Genomic DNA, 24860 nt, shown 5'->3' with positions numbered 1-24860 from the left:
ATGTCAGTGGAGAGTGCGGGGCAGGGGCCGTGGCCCGGGCCGGAGCAGGGGCCGGGGCCGGGGTCCGAGCCGGGGTCCGAGCCGGGGTCGCTCTGCCCCGAACACGGCCAGGCTCTGAGGTGGTTCTGCTGCTCTGAACGACGGCCCGTGTGCGCCGCCTGCGCGGGACTGGGCGGCCGCTGCCGGGGGCACCGCATCCGCCGGGCCGAGGAGCGCGCGGAAGAGCTGCGGGTGAGCTGACGTGGGAGCTGGTAGGCGGCGGGCTCCTCTGGAAGAAGGGGGCACCGGCGGGGAGGCGCTGGGCGAGACCCAGCGGGGACCCAGCAGCGGGTCCTACAGTCCAGGCTCCGCAGTGGCACTGGCTGTAGAACGAGGCGGTTAAGGGTGTGGCTTCTGGAGTCCGGCTGACCTGAGTTCGATTCCCACCTCCATCAGGTCCTCCCTGTGAGTCTCGTAATCTCTGACCCTCAGTGTCCTCACTTGTAGTTTGGGGGCATTTATTAGAGTTTTTGTGCGATGGGGCTGGCCTTGGGCAATAAAGGGCTTCACTGCTCCAGTTGCCTGGGACAAGATGTGCCCCAGCTTCCGCCCCGTTAGTAACTTGATAAAACTCGGCCCCTCCTCGCTCCTTAGCCCCTCGACTCAAAGCCTCTCCCCTCATCCACCCTTCAGCCTTCCTGGTAAGGTGGTTTCTTTTCCGTTTCAGGATTGGCCTGGACTGTACTTCAAGCCGATTTCACTTGGGTAAACGGAGGGGGCGGGGAAGATATCGGGAGGTTCCTACTGGAACCCTTCACCTAGGGTTTCTTTCTCCCCACCTCCACTTCCAGCTTGGCTCCAAGCTAGCCACCTTCCTGTCACCAACCTCCCCTGAGATTGGAGAGTCAAGTCACCATGGGGCTTCCTGCCTCCTTCCACCCCAGCTGTGGTCCCTGGGGGTTTCCTTGCAATTTGATTACCCTGCTTGATTCTCCCAACCTCTCCCTGGAGTTCTGCCCAGCTGTGAGGCCAGAGGGCTCAGACTGGACGGTAATAAACATACCTGACAGGGTGCTGGGACGAGGGATTCAGTTATTCAATGGCACCTGAAGGCTCCTGGTTGGTCCTACTTGTCACCACTTTCCCCACAGTGATGATGAAAATAAGCTTGGATAATGTGGTATAATGAACTTGCACAATGGATAGAGACTTTGCAAGTTCCAAAGCACTTAAATATCCGTTGCCTCATTCCAACCAGACCTTTGAAGCAGCGGCCCTACATTTTACAGATGGGGGAACGGAGGCCCAGAGAGGGGAGTAACTTTTTCAAGGTTCCTATTGTTCAGGGCCTGAACCAGGGGAGTCATTGACTAGGCCAGAGAAAACCACCTCTGCTTCAGTGGTTGGAGGGAGGAAGTGATGCTAATGGGAGTGAGAATTTAATAAAACCTTAAAAAAAAAGTTTCCATCAAGGCTGAATCTGAGTGGTAGGAGTGAAGGCTGGGCCAGGGTGGCAGGTCTGCTGCTTGTTTTGCAATGCACTCTGCCCTGGAGCAGGGCGCCTTCCCTGAACCCTGCTGAGGCCCTTAGCATATTCATCTTTTCCTGGAGGGATATGTGTCTTGCCCTCTCTCCCTCCAATTTTGAGTAGACTGGCTTTTTTGCAGGCTTCCCGTCCCTCCAGCCAGCAAAGAAATTTTGCCCCAGGGCAGGATTGTTACTGAACTGGGCAAAATCAGCCCCAGTTCAACAACCTGCCTCTTACCTTCTGGATACCTGCCCTGTAGCTTTTCAGAAGCTAGTCTCAGTTCCCTCGGTCCTACGGTGTGTGGTGACCACAGCTTCCTTCCAGTCGACTCAGTTCTTTAACTGTGTATTTGGACCGGTGAAGTGTAAGACTGATTCCTAATTGTGGTTGGAAGGATTTGCAAGAGCTGCCTAGAAGAGACAGCTGAGTGGCCCTTTGGCAGATGGAACTGGGGCAACGCTCTCAGGGGAAATGGTGGAGGAACTGCCGCTTGGAAGGGCTCCAGTTGTTACCTGGAGAAATGGAGTAGCAAAGCAGGGGCCTGGCCATGTCTCCTTGGGCAAGTAACTTCTCTGTGAGCCTTGGCTTCTTCATTTCTAAAACTCTCCCCTGCTTTCATGGCCGATGCTCACAGCTTCGGGAGCTGTGAGCTGCTGAAACTCTTGTGACCAAGGAAGTGGGTGTTAGTCATTCAACAAATATTTATTCAGCGCCTTCCATGTATAGGAACTTTCTTCCAGGTCGTAGGACATAGAGAACAAGTCAAAGTCATGGTGCTTATGTGCCTGAGGTGGGGGGGTGGCAGATACCAAAAACGGTAAACAGACCCATGATATACAGTCAGAGAGTGAAAACTCAATGGAGAAAAATAAGCTAAGTAAGGGAATGGGGTGTGGGGATGGTCAGAGAAGGCTTCTGAAGAGGTAACATGGAGTCAGGGAGCAAGAAATATATGGGAGAAGACTGCTGGAGACAGAAGAAACAACAGGTGCAAAGGCACTGAGGTCAGGACAAATTTGGTGTGTTTATGGAATGGTTAGAAGGCCAGTGTGGGGAGTGGTAGGAGGTGACATTGGAGAGATATGCAGATATGCAGAGTCCCATCAGGTAGGGCCTTGTTGGCTAAGTTCTCACCGTGGGGGTATTGGAAAGCCATTGGAGGGTTTTGAGCTGGGATGAGACTTGATCTGATTTCCTTACCAAAGGTGGCAGTGGCCAATGGGAAGGGGGGGTGGGCAGTGGTCAAGAATAAAAGCCCAGTTAGGAGACTCTAACAGCAGTTCCTGTGAGAGATAAAGATGATCTGGGTGGAATAGCAGAAGTAGAGGAGACCAGAAGTGGCCAGAGGAGAGACAGAATAATAAAGGGCCACCAGATTTAAGGATAAAGAGGGAAGTGGGGCCACAAAAGGGGATGATGGACAGTGAAAAGTGGTAAGACTAACGTATTGGTGACTCCATCTAAGCTGAATTGTTGGAATGGAGATTCCAGGGTACGTGATCTAGAAGGATGGGAAGTGGTGGGCAGGGTGCAGGATCCTTGAAGATTTTGGAAGTTGTATAGTTTTCAATAATGATGAGGTCTGAGATAATGACCGTGGGAGTGGGTGGCTGAGGTGGGGTAAGAGGAAAAAAGTCACTGGAATGGAGTGAATGGACCAGTGTGGATCAAGCTAGTGGGAAGCAGTCGCATAGCACAGGGAGATCAGCTCGGTGCTGTGTGACCACCTAGAGGGGTGGGATAGGGAGGGTGGGAGGGAGGGAGATGCAAGAGGGAAGAGTTATGGGAACATATGTATAACTGATTCACTTTGTTATAAAGCAGAAACTAACACACCATTGTAAAGCAATTATACTCCAATAAAGATGTTAAAAAAAAAAAAAAAGACACCATGGGTGTCATTTGTGTTGCAGAACAAGATTGTGGACCAGTGTGAGAGGCTGCAGTTACAGAGTGCTACCATCACCAAGTATGTGGCTGACATCCTGCCAGGGAAGAACCAGAGAGCAGTGGTAGGTAACTCTTCCGCTTTCCCTCCTCCTCTGGGCCCCCTCCTAGGATAAGCCCTCAGCCTTAGGGGCTTGGACCAGTCTATGGTCCCTTCCCAACCTCACAGACTCATTGTGCTGTTAGCAAAGTTGGATGCCCAGGAAGGATGGTTTCCCCTCTCTCTGAGCCTTGGTTTTGCCATCTGGGCAGAGTGGATTATTCCCAGCACATATTTGGTGCAAAGACTCCGATAGAAGATGACTTGCTTCAGGTAAAGGATCAGGAAGGGTAGCATTCCCTTACCATCTTAATTATTTTGTGCTCAGCCCCAGTATTATAAAATAACCTATGGATTTTACATTGCATATTCTTTATGACAATCTTATGCAGTAGATGGTAGTAACGTCCCTGTTTACAGATGGGGAAATGGGTCCCGTAGAGTTTAAATGACTCCCAGCCTCCTGCCAGAGTCAGTTCTATGAGCTGGGTCTTCTGACGCTCAGCAGGTGATCCCTCTGCAACACCTCACTGCGGATCCTTTATTCAGTTGACTCATTGCCACTGCTACATCTTTACTCTCAAGTATGCCCTTCAAGGGCAGGGGCTGTGAATTTCTTCCTGCACATCCCTCCCTCATTCCCCCAAAGTACATGGAGCAGGCTTGGCACTGTTTTAGTATTGGGTTGGCCAAAAAGTTCGTTCAGGCTTTGCCATACCATCTTACGGAAAAACCCAAATGAACTTTTTGGCCAACCTAATTTAAAAAAAAATGATTTTGATTGCAAGGAACAGAATCCAGTTGAACTGGCATAAGCGAAACCGAGAATTTCTTGCCCTGATACAAGAGTCTTTCAGAACCTAAAGGGGACCAGAACCAGGAACGAGGAAGCTGCTAGAAGTCTAGGCGGCTCTTCTGTGTACATCTCTGCTTTTCTCTGCACGACGATTTCTCCCTCTCTCACTCTCTTTTTCCTCAGTCTTTTTATTTTCTTGTCTTAAATGCACTGGCTAAGACCTCAGTACAATGTCAAATAGAAGCTTTTGTCGGGGAATACTTACAACATTTTGCCATTTATTTAATTATTTAACAAATCTCTGTGAGCACCTACCACACACCAAGCACTGTTGGTCTATGTGCTAGAGATTCCACAGTGAACAAAACATTCGAAAGTTTCTGTTTTCATGAAGCCTACATTCTAGTCAGGGGAGAGGGGTAATAACAAATAAAATATATGCTATATCAAAAGGTGATAAGTGCTATGGAGAAATATAACAGGAAGGGGGATTTTTGGTCATGTTGAGGATGGGGGTTGTAATTGCATATGCTGTGATCAGGAATCACCTAGTTAAGAAGATTGATATTTGCACAGAATTTACGGGAGGTGAGGGAATGGATCATATATCTGGGAGAAGAGTGTTCCAAAACGGGGGAAAGGCAAGTGCAAAAGCCCTGAGGTGGGGGTGTACCTGGCAAGTTGGAGTAGCAGCCAGGAGGCCTATGAGGCTGAAGCAGAGTGATCCCACGTGCCACAGGGCAATTAAGCCTGCGCGCCACAACTAGAGAGCCTGCGTGCCACAACTACTGAGCCCACGTGACACAACTAAGACCTGACACAACCAAATAAATAAATAAAAAGTGGAAACAACTTAAAAAAAAAAAAGCAGGGGTCCAAGGACTGAGCTCTAGGGCACTTCAACTTTTAACCTTTGAGAAGATAGGAAGAGGCAAAGTAGACCAAGAAGTAGCAATCAATGAGCTAGGAGTAAAACTAAGAGTGTTGTGTCCCACAATAGGTTTCAGGAGGTGGAGGAGATCATTGGTGTCAAATGTTGCAGAGAAATCAAGTCAGGTGAGAAATGAGAATGGACTATTTAGTAACAGGCTCATCATTGGAGATCCTGACAAGAGGAGTTTTGTACAGCATTGCCTTGAAAGTTTGATTAGAGTGGGTTTCAGAGAGGATAGGAGAAGAGCAATTTGGGATAGTTGGCCTAGATGACTCTTGAGGAACTTTGCTGTAGAAGGGAGCTGAGAAATGGGATGATAGCGGAGGGGGATACGGGATCAAGAGGGTAATATGTTTGCTTTGGTTTTTTTTTTTTTTTTTTGCGGTACGCGGGCCTCTCACCGTCGCGGCCTCTCCCGTTGTGGAGCACAGGCTCCGGACGCGCAGGCTCAGCGGCCACGGCTCATTTTATTTTACGTTTTCTATGCTTTTTTTCTTCCTTTCCTCCCTTCTGTTGAGTTAATCAACCCCTCCTCCCTCCTTTTTCCCTGTGCTAGCTTGAAAGTTATACCTTCTATTTACAGTTTATTTTCGGTCCCCTTAAGATTTTAACACAAATAAATAATGTCTAAAATGAATCAACCCGAATGATACAAGTACCGTAAGAATGCTTTCAGTCAATAACCCCTCAGGTCTTACATGTTGTCCAATATTTTAGTTAAAGTACATCTTTTAATAATTCCCTCATTCATAGGAAATTTTCCATTTTCATTTATTTATTTATTTATTTAGGCTGCGCCAAGTCTTTAGTTGTGGCATGTAGGATCCTTTGTTGCAGCTCGTAGAATCTTTAGTTGCAGCATGCGGGCTCATAGTTGCCACATGCGGGCTTCCCAGTTGTGGCTTGTGGGCTCCTTAGTTGCAGCATGCATGCGGGATCTAGTTCCCTGACCAGGAATGGAACCCAGGCCCCCTGCACTGGGAGCATGGAGTCTTCCCCTGGACCACCAGGGAAGTCCCAGAAGTTTTCCATTTTTGATCAGAGAGGTCTTTATTGTGCTCTAATTTTTGCATGATGGTTTAGATGAGTATAAGATTCTAAAGTAAATCACAAGCCCTATTCAGGGCAACTAGTTGAGTCCTCAGCTCTTGATTACACTGGTTTTCAGTTTCCTCTCTACTTTTGGACTCCAGGGGATTTCCTTTCCCGAGCTGCCAGAGTAGCTTCACTTTTTTTTTTAAATTTTATTTATTTATTTATTGGCTGCATTGGGTCTTCGTTGCGCGTGCGGGCTTTCTCTAGTTGCGGCAAGCGAGGCTACTCTTCACTGCGGTGCACGGGCTTCTCACTGCGATGGCTTCTCTTGTTGCGGAGCATGGGCTCTAGGTGCGCAGGCTTCAGTAGTTGTGGCTCACAGGCTCTAGAGCTCAGGCTCAGTAGTTGTGGCACACAGGCTTAGTTGTTCCCCAGCATGTGGGATCTTCCCGGACCAGGGCTCGAACCCGTGTCCCCTGCATTCGGAGGCAGATTCTTAACCACTGTGCCACCAGGGAAGCCGTAGCTTCACTTTTTTTTTTTTGCGGTACGCGGGCCTCTCACTGCTGTGGCCTCTCCCGCTGCAGAGCACAGGCTCCGGACGCGCAGGCTCAGTGGCCATGGCTTACGGGCCCAGCCGCCCCGCGGCATGTGGGATCCTCCCGGACCGGGGCACGAACCCGTGTCCCCTGCATCGGCAGGCGGACTCTCAACCACTGCGCCACCAGGGAAGCCCCTGTAGCTTCACTTTTAAAAGGATGTTTTGAGCTATTTTTCCAGCACTTCTGTGTTTTGTTCTGGGAGGCATTTTAGTTTATTCAGGCATATCTTTGGTGAGCAAAGTTTTCTTTTTTCTCTGCTATTTTTTTCTGGGAATGACTCAAGAAACATGTTGAAATTGACTGCAGCCTTCTTGTCTGGGAGTATCTGGTGCATATTGGGTCTGTCCTTGATCCTGATCACAAAGTACAAATGTGGCTGCAGAGACCCACCCATGGGAAAGGCACTGAAGTGGCATAGAGAGAAGAGCAATACCTAATGTAATCAAATATTTATGTGCTGGGCCTTGTTCTATTTACTTTATATGTATTAACTCATTTAATCCTCACAATAGCCTAATGAGGTTGGTACTATTATTATCCTCATTTGACATATTAGAAAACTGAGGCACAGGGAAGATAGTAATATGCTCAACGTTCCACAGATAGTAAGTGGAACAGCTAAGATTTAAACCCAGGCACTGTTTCTACAGCCTAATTTCCTAACCACTGCGTTATGTTGCCTCAAAAGAACACTGGAGTTGGAGTCTGAATCTCTGGGTTCACTTGGCCATTCAGTTAGCCACTCTCTCTTCTCCATTGGGTAAATTGTGGGTCTCAGTTTCTTCTGAAGCAGGTCTTCGGGGCAGGGAATGAGGAGAGCTGCTGGCTACCTGTGACTTTCTGGCATGAAGGAAACAGTTCTACTCTCACTTGTCTGGCAAGAGTGCAGGAGCTTCATGCAACAATGCCTTTGAGGAGGATTGGTTACCAGATGGCATTGGTATAGGGGAATAGTGTTGGACTGAGAGTCAACAGAACTGGGTTCTAGCCCCTGCTCTGCCATTGACTTGGCATGTGAGCACTACCAAGAGATTTTTTACTAGTTGGAAGGAACTTTCCCATTCAGTCATTCAGTAAATATTTGAGCACCTACTCTGTGCTAGATGCTGTGCTACCTGCTAGGGGACACATGTTAACTTCATTGACTTACAGTTGATTTCAGCCCTCCTGCATGGAAGGTGAGAATTCTATCATGGAAGCAGTTAGAATGAACAGATTTGGGAAGTAATGAGCTTTTTGCCCTCAGCCATGGCCAAAGTATTAACTGGACTACTGTTGATGTGCATCCTGTTGATGGGGAAGACTTTTTAGTCCTTTCTGCTCTGCAGTTCTATGACTCTCTGACCTTGGTCTCTTGACCTTGGGATTTCCAACTGTGAAAAGCAGGTGATTCCAGCTGATCTGTAAGTCCTGCCCAGCTCTTTCATTCTGTCATCTTAGCTCCATGAGATATGGCCTGGATGTCTGTATCTCAAAGTTCTTTACCCTAAACCACATTTGGGAAATCTTAGGGCTCGGATGGTTTAAGCACTGCCTTTACTGTACCCATGGCAGACATTGCTAATCAATCTCAGCACTCCTTCCGGCTGAGCCCAAGCCCTCCTAATCTTGACTGGGGCTCTGCCAGGACTCCTCATTTTACCTTTTGTCAGAGCACAGCCAGTGCAGCACGGGAACTGGTCATCCAGCGGCTGGGTCTGGTGAGGAGTCTGTGTGAGAGCGAGGAGCAGAGGCTGCTGGAACAGGTGCACGGTGAAGAGGAGCGGGCCCATCAGAGTATACTGACACAGCGAGTACACTGGGCCGAGGCACTGCAGAAGCTCGACACCATCCGCACCAGCCTGGTGGACATGCTCACCCATCTGGATGACCTCCAGCTGATTGTAAGTCAGGCAAGGGTGAAGACACAGCCAGTTGGCCAGACTCCCCCAAGGTCTGAAAACATCGAGAATGTTTATTGGTAGGAAGTAGGTGGAAAATGATAATTTGGAAAAGGGATGAGACAGGGCAATAGAACTATATGGATGTTTTTTTTGCACTTGGTAATTGTTCTTTCAATAGTGAGCAAATATTTACTGAGTGCTTGCTGTATGCTAAGCATTGTGCTATGGGGTGGAGGTATAGGATACAGCTGTCAGCAACTCACAGCCTTATGGAAGAGACAAATGTATAGAACTGATAATTAGGATATGGAGGGATACGTGCTATGGTAGAGGGCACTACTGGGATGTGGGGCCCCTGCAGTCCAGCCTTGAGGGAGTGGTAGTCAGGGAAGGCTTCCTGAATTAAGCAACTTAGAAGCTGATGCCTGAAAGACAAGAGTCACAGCTTTATTAAAGGAAGTGGGGAGGATGAGAGAGACCAGAAGCTTGAAGAGAACACTGCACTGACAAGGGGTCCACTGCAAATACAGAGCTCATCCTCACTCCTGACACCCAGAAATTACCATGGCCAATATGCTGGTACATATCCTTTCAAAGTATTTTATATATCTATGCAGGTACCTGCAGTTCTAAGGTGGCAGTGCTCCATCTGAGTAGATGTGCCAAGCAGAGAAATGAGAATGTGGAACGACCAAGCTGTCCCACTGCAGTTCAAGGGGGGCAGTTTCTGTGACTGTCCCAGATTGTGCGTTTATTTCATTACACAGCTTCCATGTGCCGAGCACATTCTGCCCCAAACCTTGGGACAGTCACAGTAGAAGATTCAGAAAGAGTCCTAGCCGTTGAGCCGGTGACAGGCTTGGTGGGGGATGAAATGTTGAGTAAATATGTGATTGTCCTGAAGTGTAGCTGAGGGAAACCCAGGATGCCATGGGACACAGGGGACAGAGGGGATCGCTGATGGGGGAGGTATGTGAAGAAGGATCCATAAAGTTTTGTGTGGGGTCTTAAAGAAGGAGTAGACGTTTGTATTCTAGAGTTTCTGTCCACGTGGAGCCCTCCATGCAAGTTGATTATATTTAAGTCTTGATGACTGCCTGCTGGGTTTCTGGTGCCAAGCCTGACTCTGCTTTCTTTTCTCACAGCAGAAGGAGCAGGAGATTTTTGAAAGGTGAGTATGGCCCCCGGTATTTGCTTGGGCAGTCACGGAAACCACGGCCTTAGGCCTCTACTTAGTCCATTGCCATCAGGCCCGCTGCTCCTGGGAGGAAGCTCATGGCGGGCAGCTGAGTACCTTCCCTGAAGCCAGGCTCAGTGGACAAGGGTCTTTCTGCCCCTAGCTTGGAGAGCCACTTTAGACCCATGTGGAAGGGCAGTGAAATAACTAATGAGTCAGAGGCTTGCCATGGGCTTTCTTAAATATTATCCTATTAAAAAAACGTACAGTCACCCTGTGGAAGGGGTTTCCCACCCCCATCTACAGATGAGAATGCAGAGGCTCAAAGAGGGGAAGGGACTTGCCTAAGCCCCAGAGCTGGGGCTTGGACCCACACCTGACACCTGACCCAGTACTGTCTTCTCTACCTCACTTCCCCTTTCTCTGATGAAAGAATCTTTGAAATTTAAGTCTGCATTACCACTCAAAACTTCATTTTAATTATGTAATAATAAAAAGAATTTCACCAGACCCTAACTGAGTTCTGAAAGGTTCTGAGATCCAAGAGCCTGAGGAAGTGGCCAAGAGGGTGTAATTTTCCAGGCAAAGAAATTAAATTCTCACACTGTATGTGTGAGATTTCAGAGCTGTACTTGGGGAGCACAGTCTATTCTTCTTTATTTTTATATTTAAGTTCAATAGCAATACATGTGCATGGGAGAAAGAAAAAATTTTTCACCAGTTTAGAACCATTTAAAATTAAAAATGTCTCCATCACCTCTTCCCAATCCTGTCCCCAGTGGTGATCAGTTTTAACAGTTATATGTGTGTCTTGTAGGCTTTCCTGTGTTTAGTCATAGAAGAGTGTGTGGGATTCTGTTTTCCTCTTAAAATTTTTTTTTGAAAACGTAGATGGGATCGTTTTATACTTGTTTTATAACTTATCAGGCTATCTATCTTGGAATCTTTCCATATCAGTACATTTATATTTACTTCACTTTTTGGAAAGTCTTTGAACTATTCCACAGTACAGATGTTCCTAAATTTAATTTACTATCTCCTTAAAATCTTTCCATGCCTCTGCTAGTCTTCTCTTTCTCCTTTATCTTCATCATCTTCCTTTAACAGTCTGTCCTCAATATCAAGCTGATCTGATTTTTGAAAAAATGTTTTATCTTTATTTTTTGTTTTGAAATATTTTAAACTTACAGAAAAGTTGCCAAAATAGTATAATGAACTTAGAAATATTTTATTTATTTATTTATCTATTTATTTTTGGCTGCTTTGGGTCTTCGTTGCTGCATGCGGGCTCTCTCTAGTTATGGTGAGCGGGGGCTACTTTTCATTGTGGTGCACAGGCTTCTCATTGTGGTGACTTCTTGTTGCGGAACACGGGCTCTAGGCACACAGGCTTCAGTAGTTGTGGCACGAGGGCTTCAGTAGTTGTGGCTCATGGGCTCTAGAGCGCAGGCTCAGTAGTTGTGGCGCATGGGCTTAGTTGTTCCGTGGCATGTGGGATCTTCCCGGACCAGGGCTCGAACCTGTATCCCCTGCATTGGCAGGCGGATTCTTAACCACTGCGCCACCAGGGAAGCCCTGAACTTAGAAATATTAATTGATAATATTTGGCCACATTTGCTCTCTCTGTTTCTTATCTGTCTCTTTTTTCCTGTCTGTCATCCTGTCTGTCTGACTATCTATCTATCTAATGTATATATAAAACAACTTATTCTTTTCTGACCTATTTGAGAGTAAGTTGCAGAAAGCACGACTTTTAATCCCTAAATACTTCAATGTGGATCTCCAAAGAACAGACATTCTCTTACATAACCACAGCATACTTATTTATTTATTTAATTTTGGCTGCGCTGCACAGCTTGTGGGATTTTAGTTCCCCAACCAGGAATTGAACCCGGGCCCTCAGCAGTGAGAGCGCGGAGTCCTAACCACTGGACCGCCAGGGAATTCCCCCACGGTGTACTTATTAAATTCAGGAAATCTCATGTTGATGTAATACTATTATCTAATATACAGTCTGTATTCAAATGTTGCCAGTTGTACTAAGAATGTTCTTAACAGTGTTTGGATTTTTTCCCTCTGATCCATCTGGTCTTTTTAAATCTGTAATTGTGCCTTAACCTTTTATTTTCTAAACACTTTTAAAGAGTCTAAGGACAGTTTTATAGAATATCTCGCAATTTGAGTTTATTTAATGTTATCTCATGATTAGATTCAGGTTATGCATTTTGAGCAGGAATATTTCATAAGTGATGTGTCCTCAGTCCATCATACCAGGGGACACATAATGTCATTTTGTCCCATTATCAGGGATATTAGGGGTTTTTTTAATAAATGTATGTATTTTATTTATTTAATTTTGGCTGCGTTGGGTCTTCGTTGGCTGTACGCGGGCTTTCTCTAGTTGTGACTAGCCGGGGCTACTCTTTGTTGCGATGCACGACCTTCTCCTTGCGGTGGCTTCTCTTGTTGCGGAGCACGGGCTCTAGGTGCACGGCTTCAGTAGTTGTGGCACGTGGGCTCAGTAGTTGAGGCTCGCGGGCTCTAGGGCACAGGCTCAATAATTGTGGCGCACGGGCTTAGCTGCTCTGCGGCATGTGGGATCTTCCTGGACCAGGGCTTGAACCTGTGTCCCCTGCATTGGCAGGCGGATTCTTAACCACTGCACCACCAGGGAAGCCCCAGGGATATTAATTTTTTAAATTGAAATATAATTGACATACAATATTATATTAGTTTTTTTTAATTGAAGTATAGTTGATATACAATATTATATGTTACAGGTGTACAATATAGTGACTCAATTTTTAAAGGTTATAATCCAGTTATAGTTATTATAAAATATTAACTATATTCCCTGTGTTGTACAATATATCCTTGTAGCTTTTTTTATACATAATGGTTTATAATTCTTAATCCTGTACCCCTATCTTGCCCATCCCTCCTTTCCTCTCCCCATTGATAAACACTAGTTCTCTATACCCCTGTATCTTTTTTGTTATAGTTACCAGTTTTTGTTTTTTAGATTCCACATATAAGTGATATCATACAGTATTTGTCTGTTTGACTTATTGCATTGATCATAATACCCTCCAGGTCCATACATGTTGTTGCAAATTTCTTTTTTTTATGGCTGAGTGGTATTCCATTGTATATATGTACCACATCTTCTTTATCCATTCATCTGTTGATGGACACTTAGGTAGCTTCCATATCTTGGCAATTGTAAATAATGCTGCTATGAACGTTGGGGCTCATCTATCTTTTTGAATTAGTGTTTTGGTTTTTGGGGTGTATATACCCAGGAATGGAATTGCTGGGTCATATAGTAGTTCTATTTTTAGTTTTTTGAGAAACCTCCATACTGTTTTCCACAGTGACTGCACCAAGTTATATTCCCACCAACAGTGTATAAGAATTCCCTTTTCTCCACATCCTTGCCAACATTATTTGCATTCTTTTTTTTTTTTTTTTTTTTTTGCGGTATGCTGGCCTCTCACTGTTGTGGCCTCTCCCGTTGCGGAGCACAGGCTCCGGACGCGCAGGCTCAGCGGCCATGGCTCACGGGCCCAGCCGCTCCGCAGCATGTGGGATCTTCCCGGACCAGGGCACGAACCCGTGTCCCCTGCATTGGCAGGTGGACTCTCAACCACTGCGCCACCAGGGAAGCCCCATTTGTTTTTATTTCCTTTGCTTTAGGAGATGGATCCAAAAAAATATTGCTACAATTTATGTCAAAGAGTGTTCTGCCTATGTTTTCCTCTAGGAGTTTTATGGTTTCCAGTCTTATATATAGGTCTTTAATACATTTTGAATTTATTTTTGTATATGGTGATAGAAAATGTTCTAATTTCATTCTTTTACATGTAGCTGTCCAGTTTTCCCAGCACCACTTATTAAAGAGACTGTTTTTTCTCCATTGTATCTTCTTGCCTCCTTCATCATGTGGGTTTATTTCTGAGCTCTCTGTTCTGTTCCATTGATCTATGTGTCTGTTTTTGTGCCAGTACCATACTGTTTCAATTACTGTAGCTCTGTAGTATAGTCTGAAGTCAGGAAGCATGATTCCTCCAGCTCTATTCTTCTTTCTCAAGATTGTTTTGGCTATTTGGGGTCTTTTGTGTTTCCATAAGAAATTTAAAATTATTCTAGTTCTGTGAAAAATGCCATTGGTATTTTGATAGGGATTGCATTGAATCTGTAGATTGCCTTGGGTAATGGTCATTTTAACAATATTCTTCCAATCCAAAAACACAGTGTATCTTTCCATCTGTTTGTGTCATCTTCAATTTCTTTCATCAGTGTCTTATAGTTTTCTGAGTACAGGTCTTTTACCTCCTTAGGTAGGTTTATTCCTAGGTGTTTTATTCTTTTTTTTTTTTTGGTATTTTATTCTTTTTGATGTGATGGTAAATGGGATTGTTTCCTTAATTTCTCTTTCTGACAGTTCATTGTTAGTGTATGGAAATGCAACAGATTTCTCTATATTAATTTTGTATCCTGCAACTTTACCAGATTCACTGATGAGCTCTAGTAGTTTTTGGGTGGCATCTTGAGGATTTTCTATGTATAGTATCATGTCATCTGCAAACAGTGACAGTTTTACTTCTTCCTTTCCAATTTGGATTCCTTTTTTTTTTTTTTTTTTTTTTGCAGTACGCGGGCCTCTCACTGTTGTGGCCTCTCCCGTTGCGGAGCACAGGCTCCCAGACCGGGCCACGAACCCGTGTCCCCTGCATCGGCAGGCGGACTCTCAACCACTGCACCACCAGGGAAGCCCTGGATTCCTTTTATTTATTTATTTTGTTGCCTGATTGCTGTGTCTAGGACTTAGTTTGCTTGTTTATTCACTTATTTAGTATCAATATAGACTCACTGATTCTTATTTTATTCAGTGCATTATAATCTGTTAGTACTATTATTTATTTTGATCTTCAAAATCTCTCAGATTTGGCCAGTAGGAGCCCCTTCAAGCCAGATCCTTTGTCCTTTTGACAACTCCTCATCATTCTTTTGAGTACTTTCTTGCTTTCTGGCACAGGAAGATATCCTAGGCTCAATGTGTTCTTTTCCTGCCTCAGCCTGGAATCAGCTAATTTCTCCAGGGTGTCTTGGGTTTTTTTAGTGGGGAATCGTATTTAAAAACCAAGATTGAACCATTAGGTGTGTTCATTGCTACTAATGCGTCATTGCTTCCAGGCCTTCCCAGTGGACAGCATACAGAGCTAGGGAGTGTGTGTGCATGTAACTTTTTTATTCCTGAGTTTGTATCACAACTTCTAATTCCAATCAAACACCACAGGATTTTTCCTTTCCAATATATTTATTCATCTGTTCAGTCCTATGATACATGCAATGTTGTTTGAGAGTTGCTAAACCCATAGTATGATTGACAAACCTACTAGTAGAGTTCAAGATTTGCTTGTAGTCCTTTGTGCCTTTGTGTCTTTAGACTGGGGGTGCATACTCTCAAAGTACAGTCGGCCCTCCATTTCCATGGTTTCCCCATTCATAGATTCAACCAAACATGGATTTGAATGTTTTTGAATCTGCAGATGGGGAACCTCGGATACAGAGAGCTTGACTATAAGGGACTTGAACACCCCATGGATTTTAGTATTTGTGGGGGGTCTGGAACCAGTCCCCCAGGATATGGAGGGATGACCGTACTGTTTTCCAAACCTGTTGTTTTGGCCCCCAAGGTTATTTCCACATCTGTGGCTGAGCTCAACCCTGGCCTGCCACGGCAGCAGGTTCCCCTGCACAGACTGGGTATTCTGGTCCTGGCCAGGGCCCTGCTGTGTCCCAGCCCCATTTCACTCCCGCTCCTTTGGGGTCACGAGTTTTCTCTTCTGTACCATGAGGTACCTGGACCAGCTGGTTCTCTCGACTCTGGTGTCTACGATTGGCCTCAGATTTGCTCTGATGATGATTTAGCACGGCTGACTCCAGCTCCTATTTCCTCCTCACCTGTTGGCTGGGGATTCTCCAGAGCCAGCTTCAGTGCTTTGAGGAGATGGCAACAGAGCCTCTCTTGTCCTGACCACAAGGAGCTTTTGTAACCAAAGCCTGCTTTCAGCTTTCCTAGGGCTCTGTTAACCTCGCTCCTCCCAAGCCAGAGCAGTCAGTGTCAGTCTTAAAAAAAAGAGCTCACATCTATGAGGAGACATGCCCCACCCTCTCCCCTCATCCTCTGTTTATGGACAGAGCCACAAGATTTGGGGAAGAGAGTGTGTGCTGTCACTTCTCTGCTGCCTGAGCTCAAAGGCCATCTTTGGGATTAGAGACAGTGGGAACAAGAGAAGCCACTGCAATGAGAACCCCGCTTTTAATATATTTTCTACTAAAAATCAAGCTGTCAAGACAGGAAAATATTACTGGTTTTGTTATGACAAGGGAACAGGTAAGAATTGTGAATTCATAAAGGATGAAAACACAAGACATTGTTCTCATTATACATACAGTATACATAAGCTGATTAGCTGTGGACTATTAAAACATTTAAGACGTCACACACACATGTACATTGAAACAAGAAACACAGGACAATTTTAATCTTTGATATGTCATAACTACCAAGAGAAAGAACATCACTGATTTGAGTCTAATTGTTTTCCTGGCATACAATCATTATATAGGCCAGGCCTAAAGCATACTGTATATTGTTAAAGACATCTTTAGGCAAATATAAACATTCTCATTTGGGAGCTTTTTCTCCCTACCCAAACTGGCTTTCTCAGAAGCCAGTTCAGAGGTCTGTGAAGCCCTGTGGCGAACCCTCACTTTGCCCCACACCCCTTCAGATTTTACTTCAAGTCAGGGGAAGGATTATGTTGAATGGTGCCTGGATCCCAGCCTGGGTTTGTTCTGTTTTTGCATGGAGGCAACAGTTGAATCCAGGTCTTCTTTTTAGCTTGGGTGCTTTCTCTGAATCTCCGTTCTTTCCTGTCAAATGGAATAACAACTGCCTCCCAGGTTATAGCAAAGATCATATGAGATTCTCTATAGAAAACAGCAAGCCCAGAGCCTGGCTGCATAATAAATGGCAGTACTCCCCTCCTAAGCATCTTCTGTTCCCAAATCCCTTCCAACAAAACCCAGTCCCCCCTGTGAGCTGAATAGAGGTAGTTATTGGGAGCAAAGTGCTATGACTACTTTATGGTTGGGGTGATCACTGATAGTTCCTTCTTGCGTGACCCTTCGGGGCTGTTTGCATTTTAAGAGGAGAGGAATGGCTCTACCTTCTGACCACACCAGTAGATTTTGCTGCAATAGGGTTTGTAGGAAGGCAAAATTTTCTCCACGCAGGTCGGTGGAGCGGAAAGACTACGGCACAAGAGGCTCAGGTCCTCCTCCCAGTTCTGCTGCTAACTCACCAGAGACACTGGCAAGTTGCTTCCCCCATAGAACACACTGACTACAAGTTCTAATACTGGCACCAAGTATTTACCTCCCTGTAAACCGTGTGCCTTGCTGGAATTAAGGCTCCAAGGCATAGAGGGAATGCCCACCTTCTCTTTTGGCTCCACCCCCCTTTGGGGGCTCCTATGTGGGGCCTGTCTGCCATTCTTTGTGTCACCCTCGTGGGAAGAGGATTTGACTTCTGTCCCCATCCTGTATTGATCCAGATACATTTCTAGAACCTTCCTAAATCTTTTTTTTTTTTTTTTTCCTGCATAAGGACGGAGGAAGCAGAGGGCATTTTGGATCCCAAGGAGTCGGAAAAGTTAAACTTTAATGAGAAGTGCACTCGCAGCCCACTACTGACCCAGCTCTGGGCGACAGCCATTCTCGGGTCCCTCTCAGGTCAGGAGCTGCTGGAGCCTGGCACCAGTTGGAGTAACTGGGCTTCTGTCTGTCTGTCTGTCTGGGGTTTGCTGCTGGGTCACAGTGGGGACCGGTGCATCTGGGATCTCAGGTTAAGCAACCAGTGATACTGGATGCAGGCTTGTCTATGGAGTCAAGGTTCTGGACAGGCCTGGGGCAGGTGGGCCAGGTCCTCCCTGTTTCCAGACCAGCCTGCTCTGTGCTTGGGTCTGGGATAAATCTTGTTCCTGGAAATTACATCCTCCTTAAGTCCTGCCCTAGTGCAAGAGCTCAGTATTATTTCTTGGAAACCTAGTTTCTCTTTAAGAAGATATAATTGATGGGCAACTGGAGAGCATCTTGAGCGAGAATTGAGCTTCCCGGATTCGTCTCACTTACTAACTTAACATTGATCAGGCCAGCTAACATGGTCTCCTGCCTCCAGGAATTCCCCGAGTGGGAGGGTTCTCAAAGCAGGCTTCCCCCAAGCTAGATGGAAGCTCCCACACTGCCCGTTGTGGTATTTTCACAATTCACAGAAAGGTTAGGTTAATGGATTGAATTTTCCTCAGTTTTAATCCTCCCTCCCTGCACGTTATCCCTAAAACATTAGTACAAGCTATAGCTCATCTCTAGATTCTGGTGTCCAGTAGTGCCTGATCTGCCAGCAGTCCCATTTAGGTAGTTGTAGGAAACTGCATATCTGATGCTTCCAAGCCTCCAGGAACCGTGTCGCTAGGACAAGTCTGATCTGGAAACTGCAGATATGCCCAACTGGAATGCGGTATGATCAGTGTTAGATGCTAAATGTAGGAACAACATGCTGGGTCTTCATTTTGCCCCTGCCACCAACTTGGTGTGTGACCTCGGGCAACTCGCTTCTCCTCTCTGGGTCTTATATCTATCAAAGTTAACAGATGAGCGTCTTGGACTATTAATAACTACTGTGGTCATGGCCACAATTTATTGAGCACTTACTAATGCTCGGCACTTTACATGCATCATCTCATTTGATCCTCACATCCACCGTGTGATAAGTCCTATTCTGATCCCCATTTTACAGATGAGGAATCTGAGGCTCAGACAGTAAATGGCTTATCTGCCAGTGAGTGGTGAGGAAGCCCTTTGCTACATGGCAGGGCCAGGTTAGGGCTGAGGGTGGGCCTTGGGCAAGTCTGAGAGTTCTTTCTGGCAGGCACGGAGGACGTGCGTATCAACGAGAGGACTGTCAGCCCCTTCCTGCAATTGTCAGATGATCAAAGGACCCTGACCTTCAACGCCAAGAAGTCCAAGACCTGTGCAGATGGCCCGGAGCGCTTTGACCACTGGCCCAATGCCCTGGCCACCACTTCCTTCCAGGCTGGGCTGCATGCCTGGACGGTGAACGTCGAGAACAGTTGTGCCTATAAGGTGGGTGTGGCCTTAGGCCAGCTGCCCCGCAAGGGTTCTGGCAGTGACTCTCGTCTGGGCTACAATGCCTTCTCCTGGGTCTTCTCCCGCTACGACCAGGAGTTCCGTTTCTCACACGATGGGCAGCATGAGCCCCTGGCACTGCTGCGCTGCCCAGCTCAGCTGGGGGTGCTGCTGGACTTGCAGGCACAGGAGCTGCTATTCTACGAGGCAGGCTCGGGCACGGTGCTCCACACCCACCACGCGTCCTTCCCTGGGCCCCTCTTCCCAGTCTTTGCTGTGGCTGACCAGACCATTTCCATCGTCCGCTGACCTTTAGCCATGGGGAGACCAGGTCTACCTCCCCACCACTCTTTCAGGCCATATTTCTACCCAGTGTCTTTTTCCCAGATGTTGCCTGTGCCCAATGGGCAGCTTTTAGGAGGGGTTCTGGGTACAACCATTAAAAGCCAGGTATCTGTGGGGAACCTGCTACTCCCTGGGCCTTGGTTTCCCAAATGCACTGTGCATCTGCCCCTCTGAGGGTGTCTTGTTCACCACTTTCTCTCTGGCATCCAGCATGGTACCTGGTGCATAGTAAGCGTGCGATAAATATTTGGCCAGCAAGTGGACGGATGGACGGATGGATGGTGGATGGATGGGTGGACGGACAGGTGACTGGATGCACGTGGTAGACTCTTCTGGAGCAGCACTGCCCCCAGTAGATGCCGTCCTCTGGCAGAAAAGCCTGTGGCTGAAGCTCTGTCATCCCCTCAGTTCAGTGTTTCTCAGTCCTTTTCATGACACGGCATACAGAGGAAATATTTTTCTAGTATAAGGACAACCTGGAAGGGATTCAGAACTCCTGCCAGGCTGCTGTTGGCCAGAGGACTCCGGCCTGTAGGGCTGTGTCCTCACCCAGGTTTTGCATAGCCACTGGGAAGACTGAGGGGACCCTGTCTCCAGGTAGCCTGGCTGCGGCACACCCATCGGCAGGGCTCCAGCCAGCACCCACCCGTGGCAACAGGAATGAGCTTTGTCCCCAACTGCAGCTGATGTGTGCTCCCAACTAATGCCTTCTCTAACATAATGTGGGGACCAGGGTGAGGCCTTCAAGCCAGAAAGGGCTGAGGGAGTAAGAGGGCCAGCCTTAGGGAACATGTACATTATTAAAGGTTTTCAAAGACTGAAAATTTCTTCCATGTTCTTTGTTGGTAATTGGGCAAATCTCCCAGGTGCCAGCTCAGATCTTAGTGGTATGTTTGCTGGGAAAGGGATATCTTCCTCACCCCCATCCCCGTTCTCAGGTATAGGTGGGAGGCAGCTCAGCATACACAGCTGAAAGAGCCTGGAGACAGGGTTCTGTGCCCTGCATTGCGGGGACCAAGGGCAAGTCCTCTGAGGAGGTCACTTTAGAACAGTGCTCCTCCCATTTTGTTTCATCTGGGAACACAGTTCAAAGGCAATCTTACCTGCAACTTACCTATAAGGCTCTTGGGCTCAAAGATGGGGGCCAGAGGGCTTCCCTGGTGGCGCAGTGGTTGAGAGTCCGCCTGCTGATGCAGGGGACGTGGGTTCGTGCCCCGGTCCGGGAAGACCCCACATGCCACGGAGCGGCTGGGCCCGTGAGCCATGGCCGCTGAGCGTGTGTGTCCAGAGCCTGTGCTCCGCAACGGGAGAGGCCACAACAGTGAGAGGCCCGTGTACCACAAAAAAAACAGAAACAAAAACAAAGATGGGGGCCAGAGCCCTCCCCACTCTTCAGTTTGCTCAATAATTTACTTGAAACACCGCGTGGATCAAATCAACTTTTTCAGTTGACATGACTTCTGAGGCCCTTGCAGCTCTGAAACCACAGCTCATGACCCATCTCCTCACTGCCTGACAGTTGGGAATTAATGTTGGGTCACCTGGCCTCAGCACCAAGCCCTAGGAAGAGAGACCCACAAGAGGTTCGGCCAAGTCTGAGAAGAGCTTCCCTGCCTTTGCCTGGGCACAGTCTCTGCTCAAACCTGGGTCAAAGCCAATTTCTTCTACTTGGCACCCAAAGGCCCCCAGGCCATGCTCCCCCAACCACCAGTCCAACTCCCAACAGCAGTCTTCAGTCCACAGTTTGTGGGCCCACTGCCAGGAATGCCCCTCTTGTCCCTCTGCCCATCTACGGGCCACCCCCAGCTCAGGGTCCACTCCAGAGTCCTCCCTGCCTGTTGGCACCAGAACATACACTGTGTATGCCTGTTTGTGTGCTTTTTACTTGTGGTACCCCGTGCCTGGCACTGGGCAAGGCACAGGTGTCCAGTAAATACGACGTAGAGAGGTGTGTGAAGGGGGAAAGGCAGGAAGAGACGTGGAATTTTAAAAGCCTAACCTACTTCAATCTCCAGTGATTCCCCCCATATTCCCTGCACTCCTGCCACCTCGTGTTCCAGTCCCTGTTCCCTGTGCTTTCCCACCCCCAAGCTATTCCTATGACTGGGGCGCCCTTCAGGACCGCCATCCTTAGGACACCTTCTCTGTTCTCCCTGGATCCCCACTGCATTATGCCTCGTGTGACATGGATCCCATTCTACTTGTAACCTCGCAGTCAAGCCAGTGGGCTTCGGAGTGAGACACGCCTAAATGAGAACTCCAGTACCCGCAGGTACTAAGCTCTGATCTCAGGCTTCTCAGCGGAGAGTCGCAGAGGCTTCAGGGCCTGAATGAAGGGCCCCAGGACCTCTGCTTCAACCCTAGCAGTTTCTCATTTTTCCTGATTTGCATGTTGGGGTTCCACATAAGCTCTCCCATGATGAAAGGCCCTGCTGCTAAAAAGAAAGTTTGAAAGTGTTGGTTTTGAAGCTAGTTGGGCCCTCATGAATCTTGTTGGAGGTGAGGGGGGACTCATCGTAGAAAATGGACACAGGTGTGAGGAATGAAGCATCTCAGAGACCAGGAGCTGGTTAGTGGCGCAGGGTTGAATGCCCCGCATTCACTGCTTTATAGTTGGAATGCATTATGGAGGCTGCGGCGGGTGGGGGGGTGAAGGCCAGATCTCAGGGAAAGAAGGAGCTCCCTGTCTCCAGTGTCTGTTGGGCCTGACCGCTTCCCTCGCCAGGCTCAAAGCCCTGGGGGTGAGCCCTCCAGGCGGTCAAGGGCAGGCAGGAGATGGGACAGTGAGGGGAGGATGTGTTCTTGGGGTACAGAATCCTTGACCGCAGGGTCCAAAGGCTCAGGGCCAGCCACCAGGAAGCTGTGCATACCCACGGCCCGTGCTCCCTTGTAATCACATTGGTAACTGTCCCCAATGTGGGCTGCCACTGCCGGTTCCACCTGAGCAAGGCGCAAGGCCTCATGGAAAATGCGGGGATCGGGCTTGGGCCAGCCGGCAGCCTCGGAGGTCAGAACAAACTCGAAGTGTTCCTGCAGACCAAGACCCGCCAGGATGTCCTCCAGTCGTCGGTCAAAGTTGGAGACCACTGCCAGCCTCAGACCTCGTTTTCGGCACCCCCTCAGGGTGGCCTCAGCCCCCTCCAACACCTGCCAGGTGCGGGAACTGCTGAAGTCCTCGTACAACTGGTCAGCGATGGGGGCCACAGCCTGGGCATCCCGAATGCCTGCCTGGTGGAAGGTCTGCAGGATCACATCCAGCCACCACTGGCGGGAGGTGAGGCCACGGCTCAGGCCATAGCTGGGGAAGCTGTGGCTCTGAGCCCTATATGCCCGCCCGAAGGCCTGTCCCAGGGCCGCGGCCTCCACCTCCAGCCCGTGGGCCCGGGCCTTGGCGGCATATTCCTCCCCCACGGGGTGGCGGAGCCTGAGCAGCGTGTCCTTCACATCCCACGTCAGCAGTTGTAACTGGAGCCGACGCGCCATGGGTCTGCAGGAGGGGGGCCAGGCCACCCCACTTCCACCTCTGCCTCAGGTCCGGGGGCCTCTAGGGGAGGTGGAGCTGGACGGCACCGCGCCCAACAACCTGATGGTCTTCTCTTTCCAGGCTTCGTGGGTCAGATCTGCTGGCACTTAGGTAACGTCTTCACAGCAGAAGATCCTGGAGTGTGAGGGCAAGTGAGGTGGAAGTTCAGGCCTCGGAGTCTGAGACAGACTGGGTTCAAATTCTGACACTGCCAACTCACTGTGTGACCCTAAGAGTGTCACTCTCTGAAGCCCAGTCTCTTCATGTGTAAGAAGAGCACAGTGACTCAACCTCGTAAGACTGTTGGACTAAATGAGATTATCTGTTCACTCCACCTATTATGTGCTAGATGTTGGGAAAGGACAGATTTCTAGGCCTCATGGCATGCACAGGCATTAAAGAACAGAGGATACAGCTATCGGACAAAGAACTACATGAATACTTAAGCATAATGAAGACAGCATGTACCATGAGGAAGGATATCAATCCAGAAACCCGATTTAGTCTTTGTTGTCGGGGAACTTCCTAAGCAAGTGACGCGTCAGTGGAGATCTGAGAAAGCCTGTTCAGGAAATGGAGATGATTAAATATTCCTGGCACTGGAAACAGCAAGTGCAAAGGCCCTGAGGCAGGGCAAGGAGTCTGGTGCTTTGGGTAGATAGGGGCCAGCTCAGGCAGGGCCTCGTAGGTCAGCTAAGGAAACAATTATTATGACTGCTATTACTATTGTTCGGAATATGAAAGACAGCAGAGTCTTTGCAGACCATCTGACCCACCCCTTGACTGTTCAGCCGGGAAAGACTGAGCCAGAGAGGGGCAGATATTCGCCTAAGGTCACAGGCAGCCAGCGGCACAGCCAGGACTAGAATCCAAACCTCCACATTCTCTGGCCAGTACTCCCTTCCACTGCTTAGACGTACTTGGATTAAAAAAAAAAAAAAAAAATCTGATTTTAGTGAACCTGTACAGCCCAGGACAAAAGGCAGGACAGAGCAGCCTGTTCCTACCTGTCTTAAAGCCTCTCTCAGCCCCAGATGATGACGCCTGCCTGGTTGGAGAGCCAGTGAAGGATTACTGACCCAGTGCACAGAAAACAAATTCCTCAGCCTAAAGTCTAGAGGCTGGACGCAGCTTCTTGCCCCAGACGGAACTGATTCCAGACATGCAACCTGTTCAGCTAAAACTTGAGGGACCAGAGTTCAGAGTGCTGCCAAGTTGTTGCTGAGGGACGGACTTGGCTGGTGAATCTGGGGACAAGCCCTAGAGGAAGTTTATCAAGGAAATGAATTTAAGTCAGTCTGGAACTTAGGGAGACCCGTCCAAAGACCCTCTCACTTTGCAGATAGGTAGACGGAGGCCCAGAGAGGGGCGGGAACTCGTCCAGAGTCACGCAGGGAGCCACTGGCATAGCTAAGACTAGAACAAAGGGCCCACAGCGTTTTCCATTTCTGGAAGCCGAAGTTGGGGCCTCCGGCTGCAGGCCTGAATTGCTCACTCTCCCTCCCCACCTCCAGGGTTCGGTGAGGCCAAAGTCCAGGTAGCCTTCTGCTAGAGCGACATCTCTACCCCTGCGGTATGCAGCGGAACCTCCCGCGCCAGTCCCCGGGGCACACGACCCACCTGCCTCGCGGGGAAGCCGGTCAAGAAAGAAGCCGCAGCCGCACGCCCGCTCGGGAAAGGGGGCAGCAGCTCAGCGGCGACCCTCTTCTCCCGTGTCCCAGCACTCCGCCGGCCTCCTCCGCCTGCCTCCTCCGCCTCGCCTCGCCCCGCCCCCTACGCCTCGCCTCGCCCCGCCCCTACGCTTCGCCCCGCCCCCTACGCTTCTCCGCGTCCCCTACGGCACGCCTCGTCCCGC

The 24860-nt window shown here is 48.3% G+C and overlaps 2 protein-coding genes across 2 annotated transcripts; one reads left to right on the top strand and one right to left on the bottom strand.

Moving 5' to 3' along the window:
* Positions 1-20693, top strand: BSPRY (B-box and SPRY domain containing). The gene is made up of 6 exons (XM_027104114.1): positions 1-231; positions 3421-3519; positions 8514-8744; positions 9890-9915; positions 17600-17724; positions 18920-20693. Exons 1-6 carry the CDS (start codon positions 1-3, stop codon positions 19444-19446), a joined length of 1239 nt encoding a protein of 412 aa, XP_026959915.1. The 3' UTR covers positions 19447-20693.
* A 1354-nt stretch (positions 20694-22047) lies between these two features.
* Positions 22048-24758, bottom strand: HDHD3 (haloacid dehalogenase like hydrolase domain containing 3). Its single transcript, XM_027105144.1, has 2 exons — positions 24626-24758; positions 22048-23140 (listed from the first exon to the last, which is right to left on the bottom strand). Exon 2 carries the CDS (start codon positions 22963-22965, stop codon positions 22210-22212), a length of 756 nt encoding a protein of 251 aa, XP_026960945.1. The 5' UTR covers positions 22966-23140; positions 24626-24758; the 3' UTR covers positions 22048-22209.
* Between the last annotated feature and the right edge of the window lie 102 nt (positions 24759-24860).

The sequence above is a fragment of the Aethalodelphis obliquidens genome, unplaced genomic scaffold (assembly GCF_003676395.1).
Source record: "Aethalodelphis obliquidens isolate GAN/ISIS:26980383/991018 unplaced genomic scaffold, ASM367639v1 scaffold7, whole genome shotgun sequence".
Lineage (NCBI taxonomy): Eukaryota > Metazoa > Chordata > Mammalia > Artiodactyla > Delphinidae > Aethalodelphis > Aethalodelphis obliquidens.
The sequence above is the reverse complement of the archived record's forward strand: the minus strand, read 5'-3'. Positions and strand labels throughout refer to the sequence as shown.